Genomic DNA, 24,434 nt, shown 5'->3' on the forward strand with positions numbered 1-24,434 from the left:
ATTCTATTTTATTTTACTATTATTATTTTTTAATCTATTTTTACAGTCCAGTAGTTATCCTTCTCCTGGTCAGTCCTCTGACTGTTCTTCATCCCATTCCTCCTCCCTTGTCTCCAAGAGGATGTCCCTCCCCCACACCCTGGGGCCTCAAGTTTCTCAAGGGTTAGGCCTGTCTTCTTTCACTGAGGCCAGACCAGGCAGTCCTCTGCTGTATATGTGTGTGGGGGGGTGGGGTGGGGTGGGGTGGGGTGGGAGGGCCTTACATCAGCTAGTTTATGCTGCCTGGTTGATGGCTCAGTGTCTTTCTTTTTCTTATGAGTTAAAGAAATATCTATTAAAATACTATTGATTGTTTCTTCCCATTGTAGTCCAAAATCTCAAAGCCTACATAATTCTTCATCTTTTCAATGCGCCTCTGTTCTTTACTTAGGTTTCCCTGTTCACTTTTGGGCTGTCAAGAGTAGGGTTGCTAAAGGTATCCATATAAATTTTTTTCTCTTTGCATGTTCATATTTTCTTTCCAATAGTTACACCTCTCTCTCTCTCTCTCTCTATATATATATATATATATATATATATATATATATATATATATATATTCCAATGTAACATACACTGGCTGAGACCTTGCAGCACTCCTTTTGCCTTAGCCTCGTAAGTGCTGGGATTACAGCATGGTCACACCCACTTTAAATTCCATTTTTGAATCAGTTTTTATTGTATGCAACACTTCAATTTTTAAGGAACAAGGCATAATCCTTAGTCAGCTTAAATGGGTTTACATCGCTTATAACAATTGTAACGGTCCTTCCATTTTCCTTTCATTAGGATCAGAGAGGTAAATGGAGTCACTTTATATACTACTGTGGATATAAAAACTGTCAATAACTTTGTTTTACTTTTGGTTTTCAGAAAAAGTGGTGCGAGTATTTCATCCTAAGTAATGTGGATATGTTTGAATCTTGGAGTCTGAATTTACTTCACCTTTCTGACTTAAGTGATGAGCCTTTGTTAAAAAATATTGCTTTTTACTATGAAAATGAAAATACAAAAGGTATCAAAGAACTATATAATAAATATCACCGTTCTTTAGAGAGAAAATTCATAAAGAATTTAAATCTTCAAAACCATTTGGTTTTTAAAACATTTTATTTAGTTAGTTTATATCCCAATATCAGCCTCCCCATTATCCCCTTGTGAAGATCCTTCCCCCATTCCTCCTTCCCCTTTTCCTCTGAGAAGGGGGAGCCCCTCTCTGGGTATTCCCACTACCCGCCACAGTGGAACAAAGTGCCTCCTCTCTCACAAGGTGGCCCAGTTAGAGGAACAGAATCCACAGGTAGGCAACAGATTCAGGGATCATAACACTCCAGTGACCCAACACTGGGGGACCCACATGAAGACTAAGGTGCATATCTTCTCTAAATATTTGGGAGAGGGGTGAGGTGGGGTAGGGGTTAGGTCCAGCCTGTGCTGTGCTTGCTCTTTGGTGATTCAATCTCTGAGAGCCACCAAGGGTCCAGGTTAGTTTACTCTGTTGGTCTTCCTGTGGAATCCTGTTCTCTTTGGGTCCCTCAATCCTTCCCCCAACTCTTCATAAAACTCCCGAGCTCCACTTAATGTTTGGCAGTGGGTCTCTGTCAAACCATTTCTTAAATGTCTGTTATATAAATAATAATTACTTTTGAGTTTCCCAGTCTTTGTCTGTTTAAAAGTTTTATTTAGTGGTAATCAAAGTGAATATAGTAATCCAAATATTTTTCAACTTAATATTATTCCATAAGTATTTTTGTTAAAAGCACATGTTTATGTGTTCAGTGTTTCATAACAATTCATTTTCACACATGGTATATACTGTTTATTATAGAATCACTCTCATTAATAAATTATTAGATATTTAGAGATTTTTAAGTCTTTCCAAGAGATAAATGATAATCCTTTCACTTTCTTTGTTTAAGTTTTTTTGTTGTTAGAATAATTTTTCTTGTGTTTTTATTGTCAGTGGAAAATAAGACACATTTTGAGAGAATAGTACTTGAGTGTTATTGAAATATCTTTTACATCAAGATTTGGTTCCTTCATATTGTTCCATAATTATGCATTGGAATAAATTAGCTACTTATAAAGTAATGTTTCTTTGCTAATTTATATTTTAGTTTTATTTAATGTTACTGAGTGCAAGGTTATGTGTTGTATAATATTTTTATTACTTTAAAATAAATCTTTACTGTTGGTTATTACTAGTTAAAACATCTTTAAGTATTAAGTTGTCAAACATAAAAGCAAGATCAATTTTAAGACGCATCAGGGATATTGTCCACAGATTGTTCATTTTTATTTAGATTCAGTCTGAAGCCCACTGAAAATTCCACTGTTTGCCTCATATTTCAGAGTGAGGTGACTTGAGTGAAGATATGTGTGTGTATTTGTTTGCTTCTAGACATAAGTCAATGCTTCTTAACTAAGTATTTTAAATTATGATCCAGGTTTGGATGTAGGAGATGTCATCATGAAAGAGTATGTACATCTCTGGGATACTGTGTCAGAGTTGGTCAGAAAGTTTGATGTGGGAGAACCAATTCCTTTGAGAACAACAAAAGTTCATTTTCTTCAAAAGACCCCATCTCCAATCAAAGGTAATTCATTTCAATTTAATTTTTTTAGGGAAAAAATGTAAAAGCTTCAAGTAGATATAATTTTCTAGCATTTATGTGTTTGAAATAGTTGTTATGTTCATGTGTTGGTGTGTGGTTTGACTCATATTGAAAACTTGTATGTTTTTTTTTTGTAAATAAGTTTGCCAATTTAAAAATAAAAAAACAGATCTGAGTGAATTCTATTTCTAGCAATACAACCTCTGTCAACTGAAAATTTTCTTTGTGTATTAATGGTGGATGGAAGACACTCAGATTCTCTTGCGTAAAGATACTTCCACTTAAAACGATAGAAGCCAGCAAGGTAACTCTGGGGAAGCTGAGAACCACTTAAGCCAGTTTAGAGTCTAGTGTAGCTCCATATTCAGCATCTGCCCTATATAATAACAAAAGCAACCCATAGCCGTGTATTGGAGGGGAAGAAGAGAGTCTGAAGAGTAAAAAGAATCCATCAGTCACTTTAGAAAGCTTTTACCCAAATCACTGCAAGCTACAGATGTAAAGATGGTCGTGTCTTTCCTGGGAGCAGGCACAGGAGCCAAGGCCAGAGCCATGTGGTGGTGGAACTCAGCCTTCACACAGCCCAAGCCGTTAAGAACATAAGTCAAAGGTTAGCTCTCCCTAAACCAGCCTGTAATGAACAGAGGTGGAAAGGAGTCACACTGGGTCTGGAGCATAATAAATTACTCTTGAGGTCTCTACTTAGGAAGACAGGAGGTAGATTGTGTTGGGAATCTTGGGATGGAGTACACACCAGTTTGGAAGCATCTTCTGTGAGGAACAAGAGAGCTAGAGTATTCTCCAGTTCCTATTATGACTCGGGCTGAGGGATATTCTTTTGGTTCTGGCTTGATTTCTGGATGATAAGGAGAAAAGTACTTAAACTAATGGTAACAAAAAGTGTCTGGGCAAACACAGGAACAGAGAGCATTAGGAGAGTTATGATTTTGTTAAATAAAGATTATTCATTATTCCATATAATAGCCACAAAATGCTTCTGATCTATTTATCATCTATCTATCTGTCTGTCTATCTATCTATCTATCTATCTATCTATCTATCTATCTATCTATCTATCTATCTATCTATTTCATACATCTATCTTTTTATTCATCTATCTATCTATCTATCTATCTATCTATCTATCTATCTATCATCTATTGATCTATCATCTATCTGTCTGCCTGTCTGCCTGCCTGTCTTTCTGTCTCATCATTTTTGTCATCTATCTACATGTTATTGCACATAATTGTTTATAAACCAAAGGGAAGTTCAAAGGGGGTACTGTAATAATATCAATCACATAACCTTTGTTTTTCTCACTTTTCTATTTCATTATTTGACACTGTGTATGTGATCTCTCAAATTGCTATCTTTAGATTCCTTTTCTTTTAGTAGACAATGATGAAAGGTTTAAACATTTGCAAGTAAGTGCCATAGGATCTATCTATCTATCTATCTATCTATCATCATCTATTAATAATCTGTCATCTTCACCATCATCATATATCTAGCCTTATATCTATCAATTTATTTATCTAGCCACCCATCTGCCTACCTAATCTACTGATGTATTTCCTTAGATTTATTTATTTATTCATTCATTCATTTATTTATTTATTTTCTACTATGTTCCAAAAGACACAATGTGGGAAGTAGCTTTATGCGTAGGATTGGAATTAGAATATAAAATACAAATTAAGTAAATATAAAATGTTTTTAAATGTGAAAATTTGGAAAACAATTATTGTCTTCCTGTCTGAAAATTTCACACTTAAATTGATGACAGTTTTTTTTTCATTTACAGAAAGTTCCCAGGAGACGATGCCAAATTTAGGTTTTATTCCAATGTCATGTAATTTAGTTGATGAATTTACTGGAGACATTTTGAAAGACTTGCCTTTTTTAAAGAGGTAAGGCCCAAATATGTTTTAATAAATACCTGTTTGGAATGGATAAATTATTTATTAAAGGTTCTTTGAGAAATCCTTTCCTGAATAAACTCCAGAAACATGGCACATTTAAGACAGTAGATTATATGTGCAACATATTGTCTGCTGACCTTCTTTATGACATTTGTGTGATTTTAATTGGAGAACAAAGCACCTCATCATTATTATAAGTTATTGAAACAAGAAATGGTTGAGAATGTTGAAAACATGAGGAGGTCCTGGTTTCTGAAACTTCTAATGAAATGCTCTTTGGATTCTACCACACATGTTGTATCCCAGGAAGAAGAAAAGGAATTATAGTTTTCAAAGTTTCACAAGGTGTTGGATTTGGAGGTGTGAAATTTGAAATATGCTTTTCTTTTTGTCTTACAGTGATGACCCCATTGTTACATCACTGGTGAAGCATAAGGAGTTTGATGAACTTGTGCACTGGCATTCCCACAGACCCCTCAGTGATGATTATGACAGGACGAGGGCCAATTTTGATGGTGAGCTTGCAGATTCAGCCGAAAGAATTTAAATCTACTTCACGCTGCCCTATATTTAAAAGGGAAACATCTTATGAACACAGATGAAAAGTTTTGCGGAAGAACAGTCATTAAGACATTCAGATGTACAACAGGGAGAATGTTAACAGGAAATTATCACTTTGTTTCCTGGTGGTTGGTTATTCATACAGAGCTTGTAGCTGTCTTAGGGAGAGAAATACATATGTGACTTTTGTCTCATGAGCTTGTCACTGTATTGAGGAAAGATGTTTTGTAGTTTAAGGAGTCTGGATGTTCTTTGAAGTCTAATATATGAAGACTAAGCTCACAGCTCTATGATAGTAATTTATGGCCCAGGATAAGGGCTTTATATTTTCCTACATAGTAATTCAAGGAACTGGAATATAGTAGATGATCTTCTTGATTCTGCCTTCTTTAGCTTATCCATAGGGTGCATACTGGGAAATGATTCCAGTCTGTATTAAAAAACAAAAATAAAAACAAAAATCAGCCACCTGGAAGGTTACTCATGGAGCCCAACTCATCACTGCTCAACTATTAGATACTGATGGATTCTGGAGGAAAGGCAGTAATTATCTTCAGTTGTGTACCATTGATAGTTGTTCAAACCCACAGACAAACCAATAGTCATGATTAAAATGAATGGGTCATGAATCAAAATGAAAAGATATGAGTTTGGAAATGAGACTTCTAGGGAATTAGAGAGATGACAGAGTAAAAAGAATATAAAAGAGAATAGGGGTAAGTGTGGTGATTTGAATATGCTTGACCCAGAGAGTGGCACTATCAAGAGGTGTGTCCTTGTTGGAGTAAGTGTGGTCTTCTTGAAGGAAGTGTGTCACTTTGGGGCTGGGGTTGGAGATGCTTCCTTAGCTGCCTGGAAGTCAGTCTTCTCCTAGATGCAGTGAGAATAAGATGTAGAACTCTAAACTGCTTCTCCAGTGCCATGCCTGCCTGGATGCTGCCATGCTTCCTGCCTTAGTGATAATGGTCTGAATCTCTGAACCTGTAAGCAAGCTCCAAGTAAATGTTGGCCTTTATCAGAGTTGCCTTGGTCAGGGTGTTTGTTCACAGCAATGGAAACTCTAACTAAGACAGAAGTTGGTATCAGGAGTAGGGTCTGGCTGTGACAGGCTTGATCATATTTTTGTTTGAAGGAATGTAGATTTTGAGATTTTAGATTTGGAAAGCCATGGAAGGCTTAAAGTGAGACTTAATGGGCCATCCTAGTAGAAATATGGAAGATATTGGTGCTGAGGTTGATTTGAACTCTGGAGATCATTCTTATGCTATTTTGGTGAAGAATGTTGCTGCTTTTGCCCTTATCTGAAGAGTGTCTGAGATTAGATCTGAAGAGTGTCTGAGAGTCTCAGATTAACTGCGTGGACAAAGAATGTCTCACAAATGCCCAGAATAAACTTTGTCTTCTGGTTTACTCTCATGAAAAGCATTTTGAACAAGCATAGCAAGCTTAAAAAGAAAAAGTACAAAATGTATTGTTCAAGTAATAAAGGGGAACCAGGAAGTGAAATTGAGCTAAATCCCAAATTCAAGGAAATAAATAGATTAAGGGAGTGATGATGTCAGTGCAAGATCCCACCCAGCAAAGCTTGTTGTTTGTGTTTGCAGTTGAACAAAGAATAGTTATGTCATGTCAGATGTTATTACCTGGTTGTTGTTTTCATTTGGAATGAACTACAATCCAGAAATGAAGGGCACACTTGTGATCCGGATCTTAAGGCTGGAAGACACAATCTTTTGATTCAGATCTTGAGGACTAGTGGCCATGAAATGCCAGGAACCAGCCTCAGCATTAAGAGGGGTTCTGAGAGAAGGGTTATTTGGGAGCAGTGAAAAGAATGACTGGAAGTCAAATTGTGGGTCCAAGCTGGCAGCCTAGGTTCTGCTTAGATGGCTTTCCAGATTCCCCTCTGTGTGTGTTCTGCTCTGCTCTAGACAGCATTTTTTTTCTTTGCTATTATAAAAACTCTCTGGTTGAGATAGCTGTCTCTGCTAGAAAAATTCTAAAAGCTATCTGGACATTTCATGGATTTTCTCATCAAAGACAGAAAAGCTGCTTATAAAGAGTTACTGGATCTTCTGACCAAGTCAGAAATCTTGTTAGAAAATTCTTGAAGAGCTGTTTTACTTTTCAGAGATCTCCAGACAGCCTAGCTCTTGCTAGAGAAAAATTCTCAAGAACTGCTATCATTTTCTGCTAGCTCATCTCATGCAGACCAAAAGCCCAGTTTTAAATTTACATATCAATTCAGTTGTTTATTCCAGGTTCTCTTTTGCTGATTCTGTGAATCAGCATCCTGTGACCCCCAGCCCTTTGAGTCTTAGGAAACAGCAAGCACATGTTTTCTTTTAACATTGCAAAAGACTTCAGAGATCTTCTTGTCTCTGCTGAGATCGGAGGATAAACTAGCTGGGTGGGACCCAGTCCTGAAATTACCATTTCTGCCACACCAGGGCCTAACCTTGCTGTGTCAGGGGCTGACCTTGGACTCAGGAATCTGTCTGCTTTGTATCTTCCTGCCTTTGTATCTTTCTGACAAGCTGGCTCATTAATGCACCTGCCTTTGTTCCTTTTGACTGGTGAAGCCTCTCATATAATTCATATTGCATCCTTATATTTTTTGCATAGTTGAGAGATTATATATTTTCAAACTCATGTGTATATCCAGAACTCTTTCCCATAGGTTTCAGGGCTGTCCTCAAGGTCCTAGTGTTTTCTATTTTGCTGAGACATTAGCCACACTTTTGACTCCTGGATTCATGCTGTCTTTTATTATCATAGAGTCGTTATTGTTAATAGAGAAGACATTCCTCAGAGGAATGTAAAAACATGTGCATTATAGGCTCTAGGGGCAAGAACCATGTCACTGTCCCCACATGGACTTCGCAGGGCTCAGCAATGAAAAGTTTAGGCCCAGTCATAGTAGTACACACCTTTAATCCCTGCAGACAGAGACACGCAGAACTCTGAGTTAAAGGCCAACCTGGGACAGAACAAGTTCTAGGTGAAGAAAAGCTTAATCCAGACACAGTGAATCTCACCTTTAATCCCAGCATCCAGGAGACAGAGCCTTGCAGATCTCTGAGTTCAAGGTCAGTTTAAAGAGTAAGTTCCAGGTCAGCCAAGCTCAGGCAGTAAAGGAGTTGGAAAAGAAGAGGGCCATGTTTCAGCTCCAACAAGTAGCAGAACTCTGCAGCTTTGACCATGTGGCTCTGGCTTTAGAGTCAAGAATAGAAGGGTCAACTGAGACAGTTGATGCTGGTTAGCTGGAGCTAAGAAGTTAGTAGTGATTAAGAAGAGACCATTTGAAATGTAAATAAAGAAAATATCCAATAAAAGTAAAAGAAAAAAATGTCAGATACCCACAAAAATAAAATAAAATAGTCACTGAAAAATAAAGAGAGAGAGAAAGAAAGAGACCAGCATCACTGAAGTAAAATCTTCTGGGAAGTCTTTTCTGAGAGCTCAAAGAAGCTGTGTTCCAGAGATTGCTGAGGTTATACCGGTGCTTCAGATGGGCTTGATAATGTGCAAAACTCACCCAGGTGACACTGGTTTTGAAGATATGAAGGGGTCATGGAGAACAGTCGAGGCTTGAGACTGTGAAGGTTTGGGCTCAGTTGCAGTTGATGGCCCATGACTGAAGGGGTCATGCAAAGAAGTTGAGGCTTGACACCATGGAGGGAGCCTATGAGAGGCTGTTGGTGAAGCCTAGTTGCAGTTGAAGACCCTAGCATTTTGGAGATGCCAGTACCATGGGATGATCACCAAGAACAGCAGCAGCAGAGGAGTGGATCAACCTGAACTTAGAGTGCTATGGAGGGCAGAGCTGGAGAAGTGATGTCAGCCCCTTGGAGAAGCCTTGAAGATCATGTGTGGATCCTAGACACTGAAACAATAACATGTGAAGTTGAAGAACATGAAAGTGCACTGAAGACCCCCAAACTAGGGAGACCCTTACTCAAGTCTCCAGAAGTTGCGACCACCCACAAACTCCAAGACACTGTACCTGGATGCAATCAGCAGAGGTTTATTAGGGAAGAAAACTGGCACTCCCGGTCAAACTGCACACTCATGCAGGAGTAGAGTTTGACGAAGCCAGCCAGTCTGAGGAGGGTTTTAAAGGGAAAAACCACAAACCAGGGGAGTGGGAAGGAGGGTGAGGGGTTGTCAAGGATACATAACATAAAAATAGTGGAACATTCCAGAGGAACCCACCCCCAAATGATTTAGAGTCATGTGAAAATCACTCTGCACACTCATTCTTCTAAAAAATGTAGTTTTACCATGTCACTGTGCCCTACCCTGTCATTACCAACTATTTCAGGTTAAACTATTTCTTACTTGTCATAGCCCCACCTGGATGACTTGTATCTTTTTCTGTGGTCAGGAATGTTTCTTCTTGCTTTGGGCCTTTCCCACCCTGAGGCTTGAGGAATGTTAATCTAGTAAGTGTCCTCTGATTCAGGGATAATGCCCTCCACCCAGAATGTGTCTCGGGGCAGTGACAGTAAAAGCCTGAAATCTTACATCTAGTTCCTAGTTCTGGAATCTGCACTCTTTCTGCTCAGGTCTAAGGGCAAAGAAAAAGCCTGCATATATTTCACAAAATGGTCTTTATAATTTTTCACTCTACAGCACACTTTGGAATTTGCCCAGCTGTTTTTAGGTTTTGCTTTGGTACAGTATTTTCCCACTATGATGTTTTGGGATTGTCAGATATATCCTGAGAATTACAGTTAAGTGATAAGATGAATCTCAGAAGAGCTTTTGAACTTTGGGCTTTAAACATTGTTGAGACTGTTATAGACTATGGGACTTTGGAAGTTGGACTAAATGTATTTTGCATTATGCTATGGCTAGTTATGTGTTAAAACAAGCCTCTGGGTACCAGGGAGTAGAATGTGGTGTTTTGAATATGACTCAGGGAATAGCACTATTAGGAGGTGTAGACTTGTTGGAGGAAGTGTATTAGTTTTGGGGTGGGCTTTGAGACTTTTCTTTGTGCTGCCTGGAAGCCAGTCTTCTTCTGAATGCAATCAGAAAAGAACATAGAAATCTCAGCTCCTTCTCCAATGCCAAGCCTGCCTGGATGCTGCCATGCTTCCTGCCTTGATGATAATAGACTGAACCTCTGAACTTGTAAGCAAGCCCCAGTTAAGTGTTGCCCTTTATAAGAGTTGACTTGGTCATGCTGTCTCTTCACCACAATGGAAATCCTAACTAAGACAGTAAGTAATTATAGTACATTACATACATATATGAGTTGTCAAAAACCACATTTAATCAATAAAATTAAAACAACATTCTTGGTATGTCTTTTGGAAGTAGGCTATGAAAAATTGTCTAAGACGTGTTAGAGCTGCTGGGAGTTGTTGACCAATCGTAGAGCCCTTAGCCTGTGTGTGTAGAATACTTGCTTTAATTCCATAGGGAAAAAAAAGAAGTTTAAAAAACTGTCACTTTTGTAGATATGTTAAAAGTTGTGCTATGGATGAGATCGCCTAATTCAAGTTATCTTCTCTGACTAAACCAACTATATAAAATGACTGTTCTATAATAGAAAGAATACTGCCTGTATATAGAATGGTGTGAAGATTTAGAGAGATACAACTAAGAAATCATAGAAATTTTATATAAGTTTTTTTTTTTTCAGACAAAAGAGACCCCTATCGTCTTAAAAGTTTGCAGAAGTATCATGTTTTTCAACGATTTTATGGGAGTTCATTAGAATCAGTCACCTCAAAGATCATCACAACTCTAGGTCCTACGCCAAAGAAGGATTGTACTAAGTCCAAGAGCACAAAGGCACATGTATGTTTCTGTCAATTTTATTATTATAAAAAGCTCTTTTGCTGTTTCTTATTGAATTGTTACTTTCTCATCCCCTTGATGGGTTCTTTTCATAGATCTCTTCTTTTCTTACTTACATGGGTGTACTGGTTTGAATGCAGCGTCTCCTACAGTCTCAGTATTTGAATGTGTGACTCTCAGTTGACAGCACTGTTGGATGTGCTCAGGAGACTGTCCTTGCTGGAGAAAGCGTGTCACTGGAGGCTGGCTTTGAGCATTTATAGATTTGCCTCATTGAGTTGGCTTTCTGCTTGCAGTTTATGATGTAAACTTTCAACTTCAACAACTTCCTGCTTACATTCTTGGATGCCCTGCCATCATGGATTCTTTTAAGCTAAAATAACCTTTTTCATCTATAAGTTGTCTTGGTCATGGTGTTTATTGCAGTATAAAAAAGTAACAAACATAAAATTAATCATATTTGTTATCATACCTGCTTAGAAAGTCTTAACACATATAGAAATTATTATATATGATCCCCTTTATATAATGATATATCCATATTTAGAGAAGCAAATAGAGAGTTAGGCAACTAAAGGCTTGGTTTAATATTTTGCAATAACATTAAGATATAGCTTATTAGTTTATAAGAGTCAGAATGTTTTTCATAAATGTAGCAAAAATAAACATGAAACACATAGGTTTCTTGGCTTGAGTTAGATAAATTTTCTGCACCTTTTCCAAAGTATTTAAATAATTACTGCACTGACCATGTTTTTCAGGTGCAAAGTTAAAGCTGTTTGTTTCCTTTTCCTATGCAAATTACATCCCCTTCATTTGACCACTTATCTTACTGTTATCATCCTGTAGAAATTTGTATCCAAACGCCTTTAATTGAGGATAAAATACAGGGGATGAAATCTCAATTTATTTCTACAATAATATACTGATATTGTGTTTGAAAATTACTTGTTAATATTTATGATCATATTACAGTGCAATTATAGATTATTTTTTTAAAACAGACTTACTAATTTGATGACTTTAGATGAAAGTCATCATCTTTTTAATTTTTTTTTTTTTAACTTTTTACGTTTTGGGTACGGTATATATGACAGATGTTTGGAAGAATCCAGAGCAGAGAAAGTACTGAACATGGCCAGCAGACTGACTGGACCTGGCCATGAGACAGGCAGTAGGGATGGGAGGGAGCACAGAGAGGGGGAGAGGGAGAAACAGAGCAGGAAGAGCCTACACAGGATAATGAGTGGCTGGGAGGAAGGCAGCCTTTGAGCTGGGGAAGTCTGGGGAGGGGACTGTGAGAAGAGAGAGGATGCTAGCATGGATTTTGAAATCTATAACAGGTACTTGATACTGAGGGAGCCTGGAGGACAGTATGCAATTTGATATACAAATAGGTACTACAGATAGCCATTTGTCCCGTCTACCCTTTGGAATTTTGGGAAATGAAGTTTCCTTTGAACCTGACAGGATTTTTATGGCTTTAAAATATACTCTCATGCCATATACTCCCTCAGATCTGCAACCTCCATTCTTGCCTTTCCATGTGAAGTATTTACCTCTTTGCTTTCTTTTTACCTGTGTTCTAGTGTTCCTACTTTTTATTATTATTATTTTTTATTGTATTGAATATTTTATTTATTTACATTTCAAATGCTATCCCTTTTCCTGGTTTCCTCTCCAGAAACCCCCTTATCTCCCCTCCTCTCCCCCTGTGTCTATGAGGGTGCTCACCCACCCACCAACCCACTCCTACCTCCCTGCCCTGGCATTCCCCTACAATGGGACATTAAGCCTTCCCAGGACCAAAGGCCTCTCCTCCCATTGATGTCTGACACGGCCATCCTCTGCTACATATGCAGCTGGAGCCATGGATCTCTACATGTGTATTCTTTGGTTGGTGGAGTAGTTCTTGGGAGCTCAGGGGGGTCTGGTTGGTTGACATTGTTGTTCTTCTTTTGGGGCTGCAACCCACTTCAGCTCCTTCAGTCCTTTCTCTAACTCCTCCATTGGGGTCCCCATGCTCAGGTCAATGGTTGGCTGCAACCATCTGCCTCTGTAGTTATCAGGCTCTGGCAGAGCCTCTCAGGAGACAGCTATATCAGGCTCCTGTCAGCAAGCACTTCTTGGCATCCGCAATAAGTGTCTGGGTTTGATGTCTGTATATGGGATGGATTCCCAGGTGGGGCAGTCTCTGGATGGCCTTTCCTTCAGTCTCTGCTCCACATTTTGTCTCCGTATTTGTTCCCCCTTCCAAGAAGGAGTGAAGCACCTACACTTTGGTCTTCCTTTTACTTGAGCTTCACGTAGTCTGTGAATTGTATCTTGGATATTCCAAGCTTTTAGGTTAATATCCACTTATCAATGAATGCATACCATGTGTGTTCTTTTGTGACTGGGTTACCTCACTCAGAATGATATGATTTTATAACCAGCCACTTTGCTGAAGTGTTTTTTTTGTTTTTTTTGTTTTTTGTTTTTTTTTTTAAATCAGGTTTAGTAGTTCTCTGGTGTAAGTTTTGGGGTCACTTAAGTATACTAACATATCATCTGCAAATAGTGATATTTTGACTTCTTCCTTTCCTATTTATATCCCTTTGACTTCTTTTTGTTGTCTAATTGCTCTGGCTAGGACCCTGAGTACTATATTGAATAGGTAGGGAGCGAGTGGGCAGCCTTGCCTAGTCCCTGATCTTAGTGGGATTGCTTCAACTTTCTCTCCATTTAGTTTGATGTTGACTACTGGTTTATTGTATATCGCTTTAACTATGTTTAGGTATGGGTCTTGAATTCCTGATCTTTCCGAGACTTTTACCATGAAGGGATGTTGAATTTTGTCAAATGCTTTCTCAGCATCTAGTGAGATGATCATGTGGTTTTTTTTCCTTTGAGTTTGTTTATATAGTGGATTACATTTATATAGTGATGGATTTTCAAATATTGAACCATCTTTACATTCCTGGGCTAAAGCCCACTTAATTATGATGAATGAGTGTTTTAGTGTGTTCTTGGATTCAGTTTGCTAGAATTTTATTGAGTAGTTTTACATCAATATTCATAAGGGAGATTGGTCTGAAGTTCTCTTTCTTTGTTGGGTCTTTGTGAGGTTTAGGTATGAGCGTGATTGTAGCTTCATAGAATGAATTGGGTAGTGTTGCTTCTGTTTCTATTTTGTGGAATAGTTTGAAGAGAATTGGTATTAGGTCGTCCTTGAAGGTCTGATAGAATTCTTCACTAAAACCATCTGATCCTGGGCTTTTTATGGAGGGGAGACTTTTAACGACTGCTTCTATTTCTTTAGGGGTTATGGGACTGTTTAGATGGTTTATTTGCTCCTGATATAACTTTGGTACCTAGTATCTGTCTAGAAAGTTGACCATTTCATCCAGATTTTCCAGTTTTGTTGAGTATAGACCTTTGTAGCAGGATCTGATGATTTTTTGAATTTCCTCAGTTTCTGTTGGTATGTCTTCCTTTTCAGTTCTGATTTTATTAATTTAGATTCTGTCTCTGTGCCCTCTTGTTAGTCTGGCTAAGGGTTTACCTATCTTGTTGATAAATGGTTGATAAATGTTGATAAATGGTTATCTATCTTGTTGATAAATGTTGATGGTTCTGTTTAATTCCTTCACCTGTTTGATTGCATTTTCTTGCAATTCTTTAAGGGATTTTTGTGTTTCCTTTTTAAGAGCTTCTACTTGTTTACCTGTGTTCTTCTGTATTTCTTTAAGAGAGTTGTTTATGTCTTTCTTAAAGTCCTCTCTCATCCTCATGAGAAGTGATTTTAAATCTGGATCATGCTTTTCAGGTGTGATGGGGTGTCCAGGACTTGCTATGGTAGGAGAACTGGGTTCTGATGATGCCAGATAACTTTGTTTTCTGTTGCTTATATTCTTGCACTTGCCTTTCACCATCTGGTTAACTCTAGTGTTATCTGTTCCCACTGTCTCTGACTGGAGCCTGTCTTTCCAGTTATCTTGCTTGTGTCAGAACTCCTCAGAGTCCAGATGTCTCTGTGATCCTGCGATCCTGAGCTCCTGGGTGGAAGATCTCTTGGGACTCAGGCTTCTTCTGGGATCCTGAAATTCTGCTGCTCTGAGTGCAGTGGTTCCTCAGCAGCTGCTCTAGGAAGGTTCAGGATAAAGTGTCTTCAGGAAGCAGACCAGCCTGGTGTCTGCCCCAGCCAAAAGGACCAAGCAAGGGGTAGAAGGGGAGTAGTTTCCCCACAAAAAGATTTTTAAACTTTTATTTTTGGAGGCTTACATTTTGGAGAATTTTAGCAAGATTAAAAGGAAGAAAAAAAAAAACCCAACAGCGAGTGCTATTTCTTTGCCAAGTATGCAACTAATTAACAGGCAGGGAGTTCAAGCTTCACACTTCTCAAGAACAGCTCATTTGGGGGATTAGCAACAGCTCTCTCATCATAGTTAATAGAAACACACAACATTTCAGGTGCCACATGTTAATGCCAGGGGGAGTCCTCTGTCCTTGAACTACTTCACAGATCCACTGAGGAATGGTGACCAGCTCATTTTTTTTTTTTCCTGGCTCATCAAAAACATGTCTGTAAGTTCCTGCTTGCCATCACTGCCTCTTTCTCACGGTCATGACCTTTTCAGTTTCATACCCAAATCAATGAATCCTTTTCCTGTTCATTTAGGAACATCAGGAGGAAAAGGAAGAAGAGGAAAAGGAGGAAGAGGAGGAAGAGGAAGAGGAGGAGGAAGAAGAGGAGGAGGAAGAAAGGAAGAGTCTTTTCTTCCTTCTGTTCCTTTTCCTCTTCTTCCTCTCCCTCCTCCTCGCTGAGGTTGTCAACCTCTCTGTTATAAAAGTAACAAACTGGCAAATTCTCTCACTGTACAGCACAACTAGATCGAAAGAAAGTGTAAGTTTCACCATTCCCAATCTTAAAAATTAAATGAGTTATCAAAGTTATTCCACATCATTAGTACTTTGTAAATGTCCCCTATGACCAACAGGGTAATGAGTCTTCACATCTCAGACAAAGGGAGCACTGTGCTTGACAAAAATCTAAGGGTCCCCATTGTCTTATATAGAAACACTATGGCAAATGGACCAATAGGGAACACTTACTTGTAAGTTTTAATGATGGGAAACCTCAAATATTATTGATTTGGAATTAAGTAGTTTGAGAAGATGATAACTAGATGTGACCTTATTATAAGTGCATGTTTAAGTATTATTCCCATGACTAACCTGAATAATAGAGTTTTTGTCAGAATTCTTTTCCTAACATAATTTTTTAATTTGTCTTTCAAAAATTATTTTATTTATTATTTCTGTGTGTTTGTATGATGAATGTGGGGGGTGCCATGGTATGTGTATAGAGGTCAATGGGTGGGGATAGGCTATCATGTATATGTGAAAGTCAATGAGGAGAGTGTCATGGTGTGTATGCGGACATCAATGGGGGCAATGCTATGGTGTGTATGTAGACATCAAAGGAGAAGATGCTATGGTGTATATCTGGAGCGCAATGGAGAGATGCTATGGTGTGTATGTGGAGGGCAATGGGGAGATGTTATGGTGTGTATGTGGAGGGCAATGGGGAGATGCTATGGTCTGTACATGCAAGTCAACAGGGCATGCCAGAGCATGTATATGGAGGTCAGAAGAAAGATTTGTGGAGTCCTCTTCTTACACATTTACATAGATTCTGGGGATTGCTCTCCAACATCAGGTTTGCAAGACAATCACCTTTACTTGCTAAGCCATGTCACTGGCCCTTAATTTGTCCATGCAAAGTGAAATAAAACTGGTTGATAAGACCACAATAAAAGTGGGTCTATACTGTTTTTAAATCAGTCAAAATCATTTATTCAGGTAAGTCAAATTATATGTGCATATGTATTGTACACACACACATATATACACACACATAGATGTATACATGCATATGTGTGTGTAAGATCCCTATCCACTCCATGCTGTCAGCCCTGTTCTCTAATTTATTCATTAAACATTAAGGACTTTGGTTTAGGCAATCCAGACAACTTTGGTTCAATTTTATCTCAAGGATCTCAGTCTAGAGAGGAAGAATGATGCATGTATGTACAGACATAGTAAACCTTGAGAAGTTTGATAAATCCTTGGCAGAGGGATGATATACAGGTTCAGAAAGAGATCACAATAGAAATATCATACTCACATAGGGAGTAAGAAGATGACTTGGTAAGAAAGGCAGCAGAAAGTCCCAGAAAATCCTAGAGAGAATAGCAGGTATCACTGCACAGAGACATGAAGGAATCTTTGCAAAGTCTCTTTGATTTTATTACACTTACTCTTTTATCTTTAACACCACCTAGACATTTAAAAAAATTACCTAACAAAGTCTTTACATTCACTGAGTTGAATTGTTATGTTTTCAATCAATAGCATTTTAAAAACATTTTTAATGATTATTCAAGTATAAGATCAAGTCAATCATCAGTGAATTAAAATATCATTTAATTCAAGAAATGTCTGTCTGGAATAGTAATATCTCATCATGAGATACATTTCTTTTCATTTGGGCAGAAGACCAAGGCTGAAATAATTATAAGAGAAAATAAGAAGAGGTTAATTGCTGAGGAAGAACAAAAAGAAGAACAAAGATGGAATGCCCTGTCATTTTCTATCGAGGAGGAGATGAGAAAGAATTTAAACTCTGGAACGAAGAAACTGGAAGAGTTCTTGAAATCATGTAAAAGTAGCTCAGTAAAAGCTCAGGCTGAAAGAGTCGGGTTACAGGCTTGTTTGAAAGCCTGGAAGGAACATTGCCAAACTGAAGGTATGTGGTGTTCCTATCTATTGGCTTACCTTGAACTAGAGAAGTCATAGAGATGCAATGATGGTGTTTTGTCACCCGTTTAATGAGAAATCTGTATAGTAAGACTTACAAAGTATTATTGCCTGTGTTTGCAAACAATGAGCAATGAAATTGCAGAGAGGTGGCCAACAGCAAAAACACAGAACATTCCTAAGTGCAATTAACAATAAGTTTAAACAAACTGCTGACTGGGTAGAGAACACTGTTAACAGACCAAATCATTCAGGCACAAAGGGAAGATCCCATCACTCACTTTTGAGTTCTGAAGTATAAACATTTTCTTTCTGGATAAGTTGCTGTGTATGTTTGCCTACTAACTTAGTTTCCCCTTGGTTGCTGTGGTAAAATATTATGATAAAAGCAACTTAATGGAGAAAGTCGTTATCCTGTCTACCAGCTCAAAGGTATAGGGTTCATCATGAGGTGGCATATATCAAAGTAGCAGGAATTTGAATCACTGGTCACATCATATTCACAATAGGAAGGCAGAGCGGGATGGATAAATGCATACTTACTTCAGTTCCAATTATATATAGCCCAAGATTCCTGCAGAGTGCATGGTTCTACCCACAGTTAAAATGGGGTTTCCTGGGCCAATTAGTTTAATAAAGTTAATCTCTTACAAGCATGTTCAGAGGCCCGTCTTCCAGGTGATTCTAGATCCTGTAAGATTTACTGTCAACACCAACCATGCAGACTTCAACACTGATTACCCCTACTATGCAGACTTCTTCCAAGGTCAATGAGGATTCCACGGATTCTCCTTTGCAATTTCAATGGATGGAAACAGGAAAAGAACACAGAAAGAAGAAGATAAGCATAAAATAGAACTGAGTAGATTGAGATGTGTAAACTGGTTAGAGGTGCATGCTTTACCTTCGCCTATATTTATCTTTCTCTCCAACCAAGACACTGAACCAGGATTTGCAGTTAGATGACTCCAACAGAGATCAGAATTTAGGGTGGCTTAAAGAATATAATGCATTATTTCATTTAAAGGTCACCTGTAGGTGCTGTGAACTCCAGAAGCAAAGTTCCTTCTGGAAGTTTCAGGTTCTTCTGTCCAGTAACAAAAAATTGAGCAGGACTATGGTTGTTGGTAGTGTAGGAAAAAAAATGGCTGGGGAACCGCAAGGTTCCTCATGCCATGCTGTGTGTAGTTAGCTGGGATTGCTCTGGGTTCCTCCAGCTGGAAGTTAGGCCCGGGTGCTCACTAAAGGCCTTTCCACGGCTCCTCACGGCATGGCCCCAACACACAAGGAAGTCCTTGGGTTTCCAAAACTGCCTTATTGGCATGGCAGATGGTGGATGGATCTGGATGCACACCCCCTAAAACCCAGGGTGGACCTGAGTTAAATAGGGAGGGGAAGAGGGGGGAGGGGCTGGGGAGGAATGCTTAATTGACTCCACCCTCTGGCCTCCAGGTACCTCAGTAGTATGTAAATCTCTCTAGGGCCTGGGGCCTGTTTATCACGCCCACCTGGTGATTGAAGGGTGAAGGTGGAATGGAGATTAGACCTCGTGTTAGGCCCAACATGGTAGAAACAGAGGCAGGCTGTTAAGGGACAAAATGCTTCCAGGAGATCTCAGAAATCCAGTGTTCTCATTCCCATGCCCAGAGTTGTGACCTTTTATAAGTCATTTACATAGCTCAGCTTACTCTCCATATGCACACTGAATTCTTTCTTTCTTGAACATAAGAAACATGGAACTATGAGACAGAGCAAAGATGTATAATTCACTATAAAGTTCTACACATGTCACATTTTAATCATATTTTATTTTTTATCTAGTCCTTTCTGTTCTAAAATATCTATTGATAGTGAGTAAGAGTGAGTGTCATTAAATGTAGAAGAATGCTAAGCTAGATGGTTGGGCACTGTTAATTAACATTTATTATTTTGATGGCTTTTATAACCAATTTTATTATTTATATTTTGCACACAGGTGAAACCATGAAAGACTTAAGCATAGCTGTCAATATGATGAAGAGAATCCACTCCTTGTTGGACAAACACTCTGAACTTCTTCGAGAAGCAGATCAGAAACTCATTGCCAGATGTCTTGTGTATTTAGGGTTTGATGAGCTAGCAAATTCTTTATATCCATCTCAGGTAACATTTTTTGATAGCTTCATTTTTGCTGAACTGTTATTTGCTATATACAAAGCTGCCAAGGGCCAGCCTTGTCTTGGGGAGGTGTTCTGAGAGAAGGGGTGTCGGGGGGGGGGGTGGAGAAAACAAGACTCTAGTCTAAGTCAAATTGTGGGTCCAAGCGGGCAGCCTGTGTTCTTCTGGAGATGGCTCCCTAGTCAGCTCTCTGTAGATACTCTTGGCTCTATAGTGTGCTCAAGACAGCTTTTCTGATTACTCTTTCTGTACTCTGCTCTGTTCTAGACAGCTTTTTCTTGCTATTCTAAAAAATTCTCTGCTTGAGATGGCTAGCTTTTACTAGTAAAAATTCTAAAAGTTCTCTGGATAACTCAGGGGCTTTTCTGACCAAAGTCAGAAAAAATTCTAAAAGAGCTGCATTCACTCTTCAGACAGCCTTCTCTGCAAAGGGCTTGCAGACAGCAAACGTTCTGAAAGAGCTGTGTTTGATCTTTAAGTAATTCTTGGAATTTTTGACCAAGGTTAGAAATTCTATTAGAAAAAAATTCTAAAAAAAGTAAAAAAAAAAAAAAAAATTCTAAAAGAGCTGTATATATTCTTCATGGATTTTCCAAGTAAAATCAGAAACCCAGTTAGGATAAATTCTTAAAGAGCTGTGTTTGCTCTCTAGAGATCTCCAGATAGCTCAGCTCTCACTAGAGAAAAATTCTAAAAAGAGCTTTTACTGCTTTCTGCTAGCTCATCTCATGCAGACCAAAAGTACCATCTTTTATTTACATATCAGCTTAATCTTTTACTCCATGTTCCTTTTTGACCATCCCATGAATCAGCATTCCATGATCTTAGCCTCTTGATTCTTAGGAAGATTCAGCAAGCACAAGCACAGAGAAAAAGATAGCTGAGTGGGAGGGACCCCGCCCTGATATTACCTTTTCTTCTATTCCTGGACCTGGACCTAAATTCCCTCTGTCCCAGGCTGATCTGAACTCAGGAATCTGTCTGCCTTTATAAGCATAAACAAAAAAACTTAGCTGGGTGGGATCTTGCCTTGGGATCACCACTCCTTAAATTTCTGGAGCTGGCTCATAGTGCAGCTGCCTCTGTTCCTTTAGCTCTGTGAAGCCCCTCATATAATTCATATTTCATCCTTACTTTTCATCCTGGTCCAAGGGCGGGAACCGTGACATTCCACCTCTACCAAGGTCATGCCAGACATAGCACAAAGCATCCTTCAAATACAGTCATCTCTTTTAGGTTTATTTTTAATATAAAATAGTGTCTTAGTTAATACAACTACCAAGAGTTGAATTAATTAAGTGTTGGAAATATTGTATACAACTTGACTATGCACACTAAATGTCAGATGATTTATGTAGACTTTAAAAATTCACCCTTTACTTACTTTTAGCAAAACAACTCAAATCTATAATGGTTGTTTACTTATTTTAAATATGTCAGGTTGTAGCCACAAATATTAGAATACACATTTGAAAATTTTGAAATCTACTGCTTTATTTGTACTTCAGAAAAGTGGTAAGGTCTTCATGATGTTTAAAGGATGGTTAAAAAATGGTTTTCATATAGAAAAGTTCAGTCATAAACATTTCAACTATTTAAATTGCCTTCAAAATAATCTTTTAAAACAATATAGGATGCAACAAATGACATAAAAACGAAGAAAAAGAATAAATATTCAGTTGGGATTGGGCCGGCTCGGTTCCAACTACAGTATATGGGTCCCTATTTGATACGAGAAGAAAGAAAAGACCCAGACCCCAGGGTCCAAGATTTTATTCCTGACACGTGGCAGGTAAAAAAATGAATAAAAATAATTATTATATTTTGTAATTATGTATGAGTCTAGGAGTTTCTTATTGTTATAGTTGTCTCTCTTTGTGTATGTTAGTGTGTTCATATTTGTCCTTATCACAAACTGCATAATATGAGTTATTTCATTTCAAAATTATTTCCCTTAAAATACTTTGCTGTTTATAAGGTCTTGCTCATACTATTTTTTTCCATTGAAAGACATTTAAGGATTCATTTATTATGTAGATGATTTCCTTGGTGAGGTATTGCATGAATCCATATACATAGATTCAAAGCCTACAGATGTCTGTGCTATGCAGCTATTATCATTTTGTACCAGGCTCTAGGTTATCTCTCTCTGACATTTGAATTTCATATTTAAACAATGTAAATATTTACAAAGAAGTTTGGGTAGTTCAAACAGTGGGAAACTGTTTACAGACTACACATGTTATCATTCTAGATATTTTTCTGTAATATATATATATATTATATGTATATAATATATATCAATCATTCATATATATATCTATATATATATATGAATGATAAATACTATGGCTACAAAATTTGGAAGTAATGACTTCTGCACGCATAGAACAAGAACATTATTTACTTATACAAATGAAATTTTGTAGGTTCAGTCTGACTAGGTAAGCCACTTTTCATTAATGTAATGAACAATTTGAGGCAGCTTGGCTTTAATGTAAAGATGTTTATTTGCCTTCCACTTATAGGGTGTCACAGGGCAGTCAAATTCTCTCCTTTCTATGAATCCCCAAATTCTTTCATTTTGTTTTCACAGTGAAGTGTAGCTTGTGGGGAGGACTAGATTCTTTGGGAGGGCAGGTTGGGATTTGGGAATATTTTGTATCTTCTGTACTTCACATAGGGTTTTTCTTTCTTTTGACTAGTCATCATCTTGATGAATAAAATCATAGGATAACAAAGATAATGCCCCATATAGTCCTGTATAGAGGGTAAGAAGCAAAATGAAGAATTGTTGCTGTTTCTTCCCTTTAACGTTTTGCTTACAGTTGTAAAAATAGGGATTGTCGGTTTCCAACCACTCTATTTCTCCAAAACACTTTGTCCTCCTAACTATTAAAAACAACCTTCCTAATAACATTTGTATTCTGACACTATTTTGAGTGATTTCTCTTTTTTACTATTATACATTCATTGTACAAATGAACAGGTTTGGGGGGGGGTGTCTTTTCCTTCATGTATGTTTTATACTTTGGCCATACTTCCATCAAGTGATTCCCTGCCCTCTTCCATGGATCCCTTTTCCTGAATAGTCCCCTTTCTCTGTGAAGTTAATTTTAATCTTTATACTTCCTTTTCACACATAAAACCATCTCTCAGCTGCTCAGAAGACAAATTGTACCAGTTGAGTAGTCTATCAGATTTTCCTTTTAAGTTTTCTCTGTGTGTTCAGCTCTCTCTTATTGAGGTTCAGAAAAGTCACAATGGAAAATATGGCCCTGTCTGTCTTGGTAACATAGCTTGTTTGATTGACACAAATCATGCTCTGACCCCTGCAGCGAGAGCTCCTGGATGTGGTGGATAACTATGAGTCTGCAGTGATTGTTGCCCCAACATCATCTGGCAAAACTTATGCTTCCTACTACTGCATGGAGAAGGTGCTAAAGGAGAGCGATGAAGGCGTGGTTGTGTACGTTGCACCAACAAAGGTAAGGATCTGGCGGATGTAGTATTTCTCTTCATGATAGAACTTACTCAGAAATACTAGGTGTGGTTATGTGGTTGCATGAAGGAATGGACGTCATTGAGGCATTTTCATACATAGTGTTTTGAGGTTCTGATTCTCCATCACTGCTCCCCTCGCCTATGGCATAGTCCCTGTCGCCTGCTCCCCTTTGCTCTCTTGTAGCCTCCAGCTCACTTTCCTGTCACATGTATTCTGTTACCTTATCTCCCTTCCTCCCTTTATGAATATTTCCCTGCTCATGATTCATTTTCTTCTTACAGGACCTATACCCACATATGTATGCATATACATAATATACACTTATATATACACACATATATATACACTATACACATACACACATATATATATATACACTATACACATATACATACATATACACATAGTACACATACATATATACACATACATATGAATATATACATACATATACACACAGTACACATATACATACATATGCATACAGTACACATACATATGTACACAGTATACATAAACATACACATACACACTGTATGCCTACACACATACATATGTACACATAACACATACACACACATATATATATATACATAAAAATAAAATTTATGATCCAAATATGAGAGAAGACATGTCCTATTTATCCTTCTGAGTTTGTATTATCTTGCTTAATACAATAATTCTCAGCACCATCTATTTTTCTGTGAACAAGTTTTTTTATATTTGAATAGAATTGTATATTTGTGCAATATTTTCTTTATTAATTTGCTGATGGATGTTGAGGCTGCTTCCATTTCTCAGCTATTAGAATAGTGGAAATATAAACATAGATGTGCAAGTATCTCTGTAGCAAGACTGGAAGACTTTTGGTATATACTCAGGAGTGATATAGCTATGTTATGAGGTCAGGTTTTTATTTTATTTTTTTATAAAATCTCAATAATGATTTCTATAATGGGCATACTAATTTATATTTTCCCCAGTAGTGATTAAGAGTTCCTCTTTCCATATATTTCCCCA

At 37.8% G+C, this 24,434-nt stretch overlaps 1 protein-coding gene across 2 annotated transcripts in view; it reads left to right on the forward strand.

Moving 5' to 3' along the window:
• LOC117721778 (putative ATP-dependent RNA helicase DDX60) overlaps positions 1-24,434 on the forward strand; it is a 107,665-nt gene that overhangs the window by 22,938 nt on the left and 60,293 nt on the right. Inside the window, exons 9-17 of one of the 2 annotated variants that reach the window (XM_034520570.2) lie at positions 913-1,054; positions 2,487-2,636; positions 4,462-4,567; positions 4,979-5,094; positions 10,794-10,951; positions 17,489-17,741; positions 19,728-19,894; positions 21,543-21,701; positions 23,248-23,397. In XM_034520570.2, the coding sequence (XP_034376461.1) occupies positions 913-1,054; positions 2,487-2,636; positions 4,462-4,567; positions 4,979-5,094; positions 10,794-10,951; positions 17,489-17,741; positions 19,728-19,894; positions 21,543-21,701; positions 23,248-23,397 (1,401 nt within the window). The remainder of the gene's footprint in view (positions 1-912; positions 1,055-2,486; positions 2,637-4,461; positions 4,568-4,978; positions 5,095-10,793; positions 10,952-17,488; positions 17,742-19,727; positions 19,895-21,542; positions 21,702-23,247; positions 23,398-24,434) is intronic. The other variant, XM_076914193.1, reaches the window with a different exon arrangement.

The sequence above is a fragment of the Arvicanthis niloticus genome, chromosome 16, assembly GCF_011762505.2.
Source record: "Arvicanthis niloticus isolate mArvNil1 chromosome 16, mArvNil1.pat.X, whole genome shotgun sequence".
Taxonomy (NCBI): domain Eukaryota; kingdom Metazoa; phylum Chordata; class Mammalia; order Rodentia; family Muridae; genus Arvicanthis; species Arvicanthis niloticus.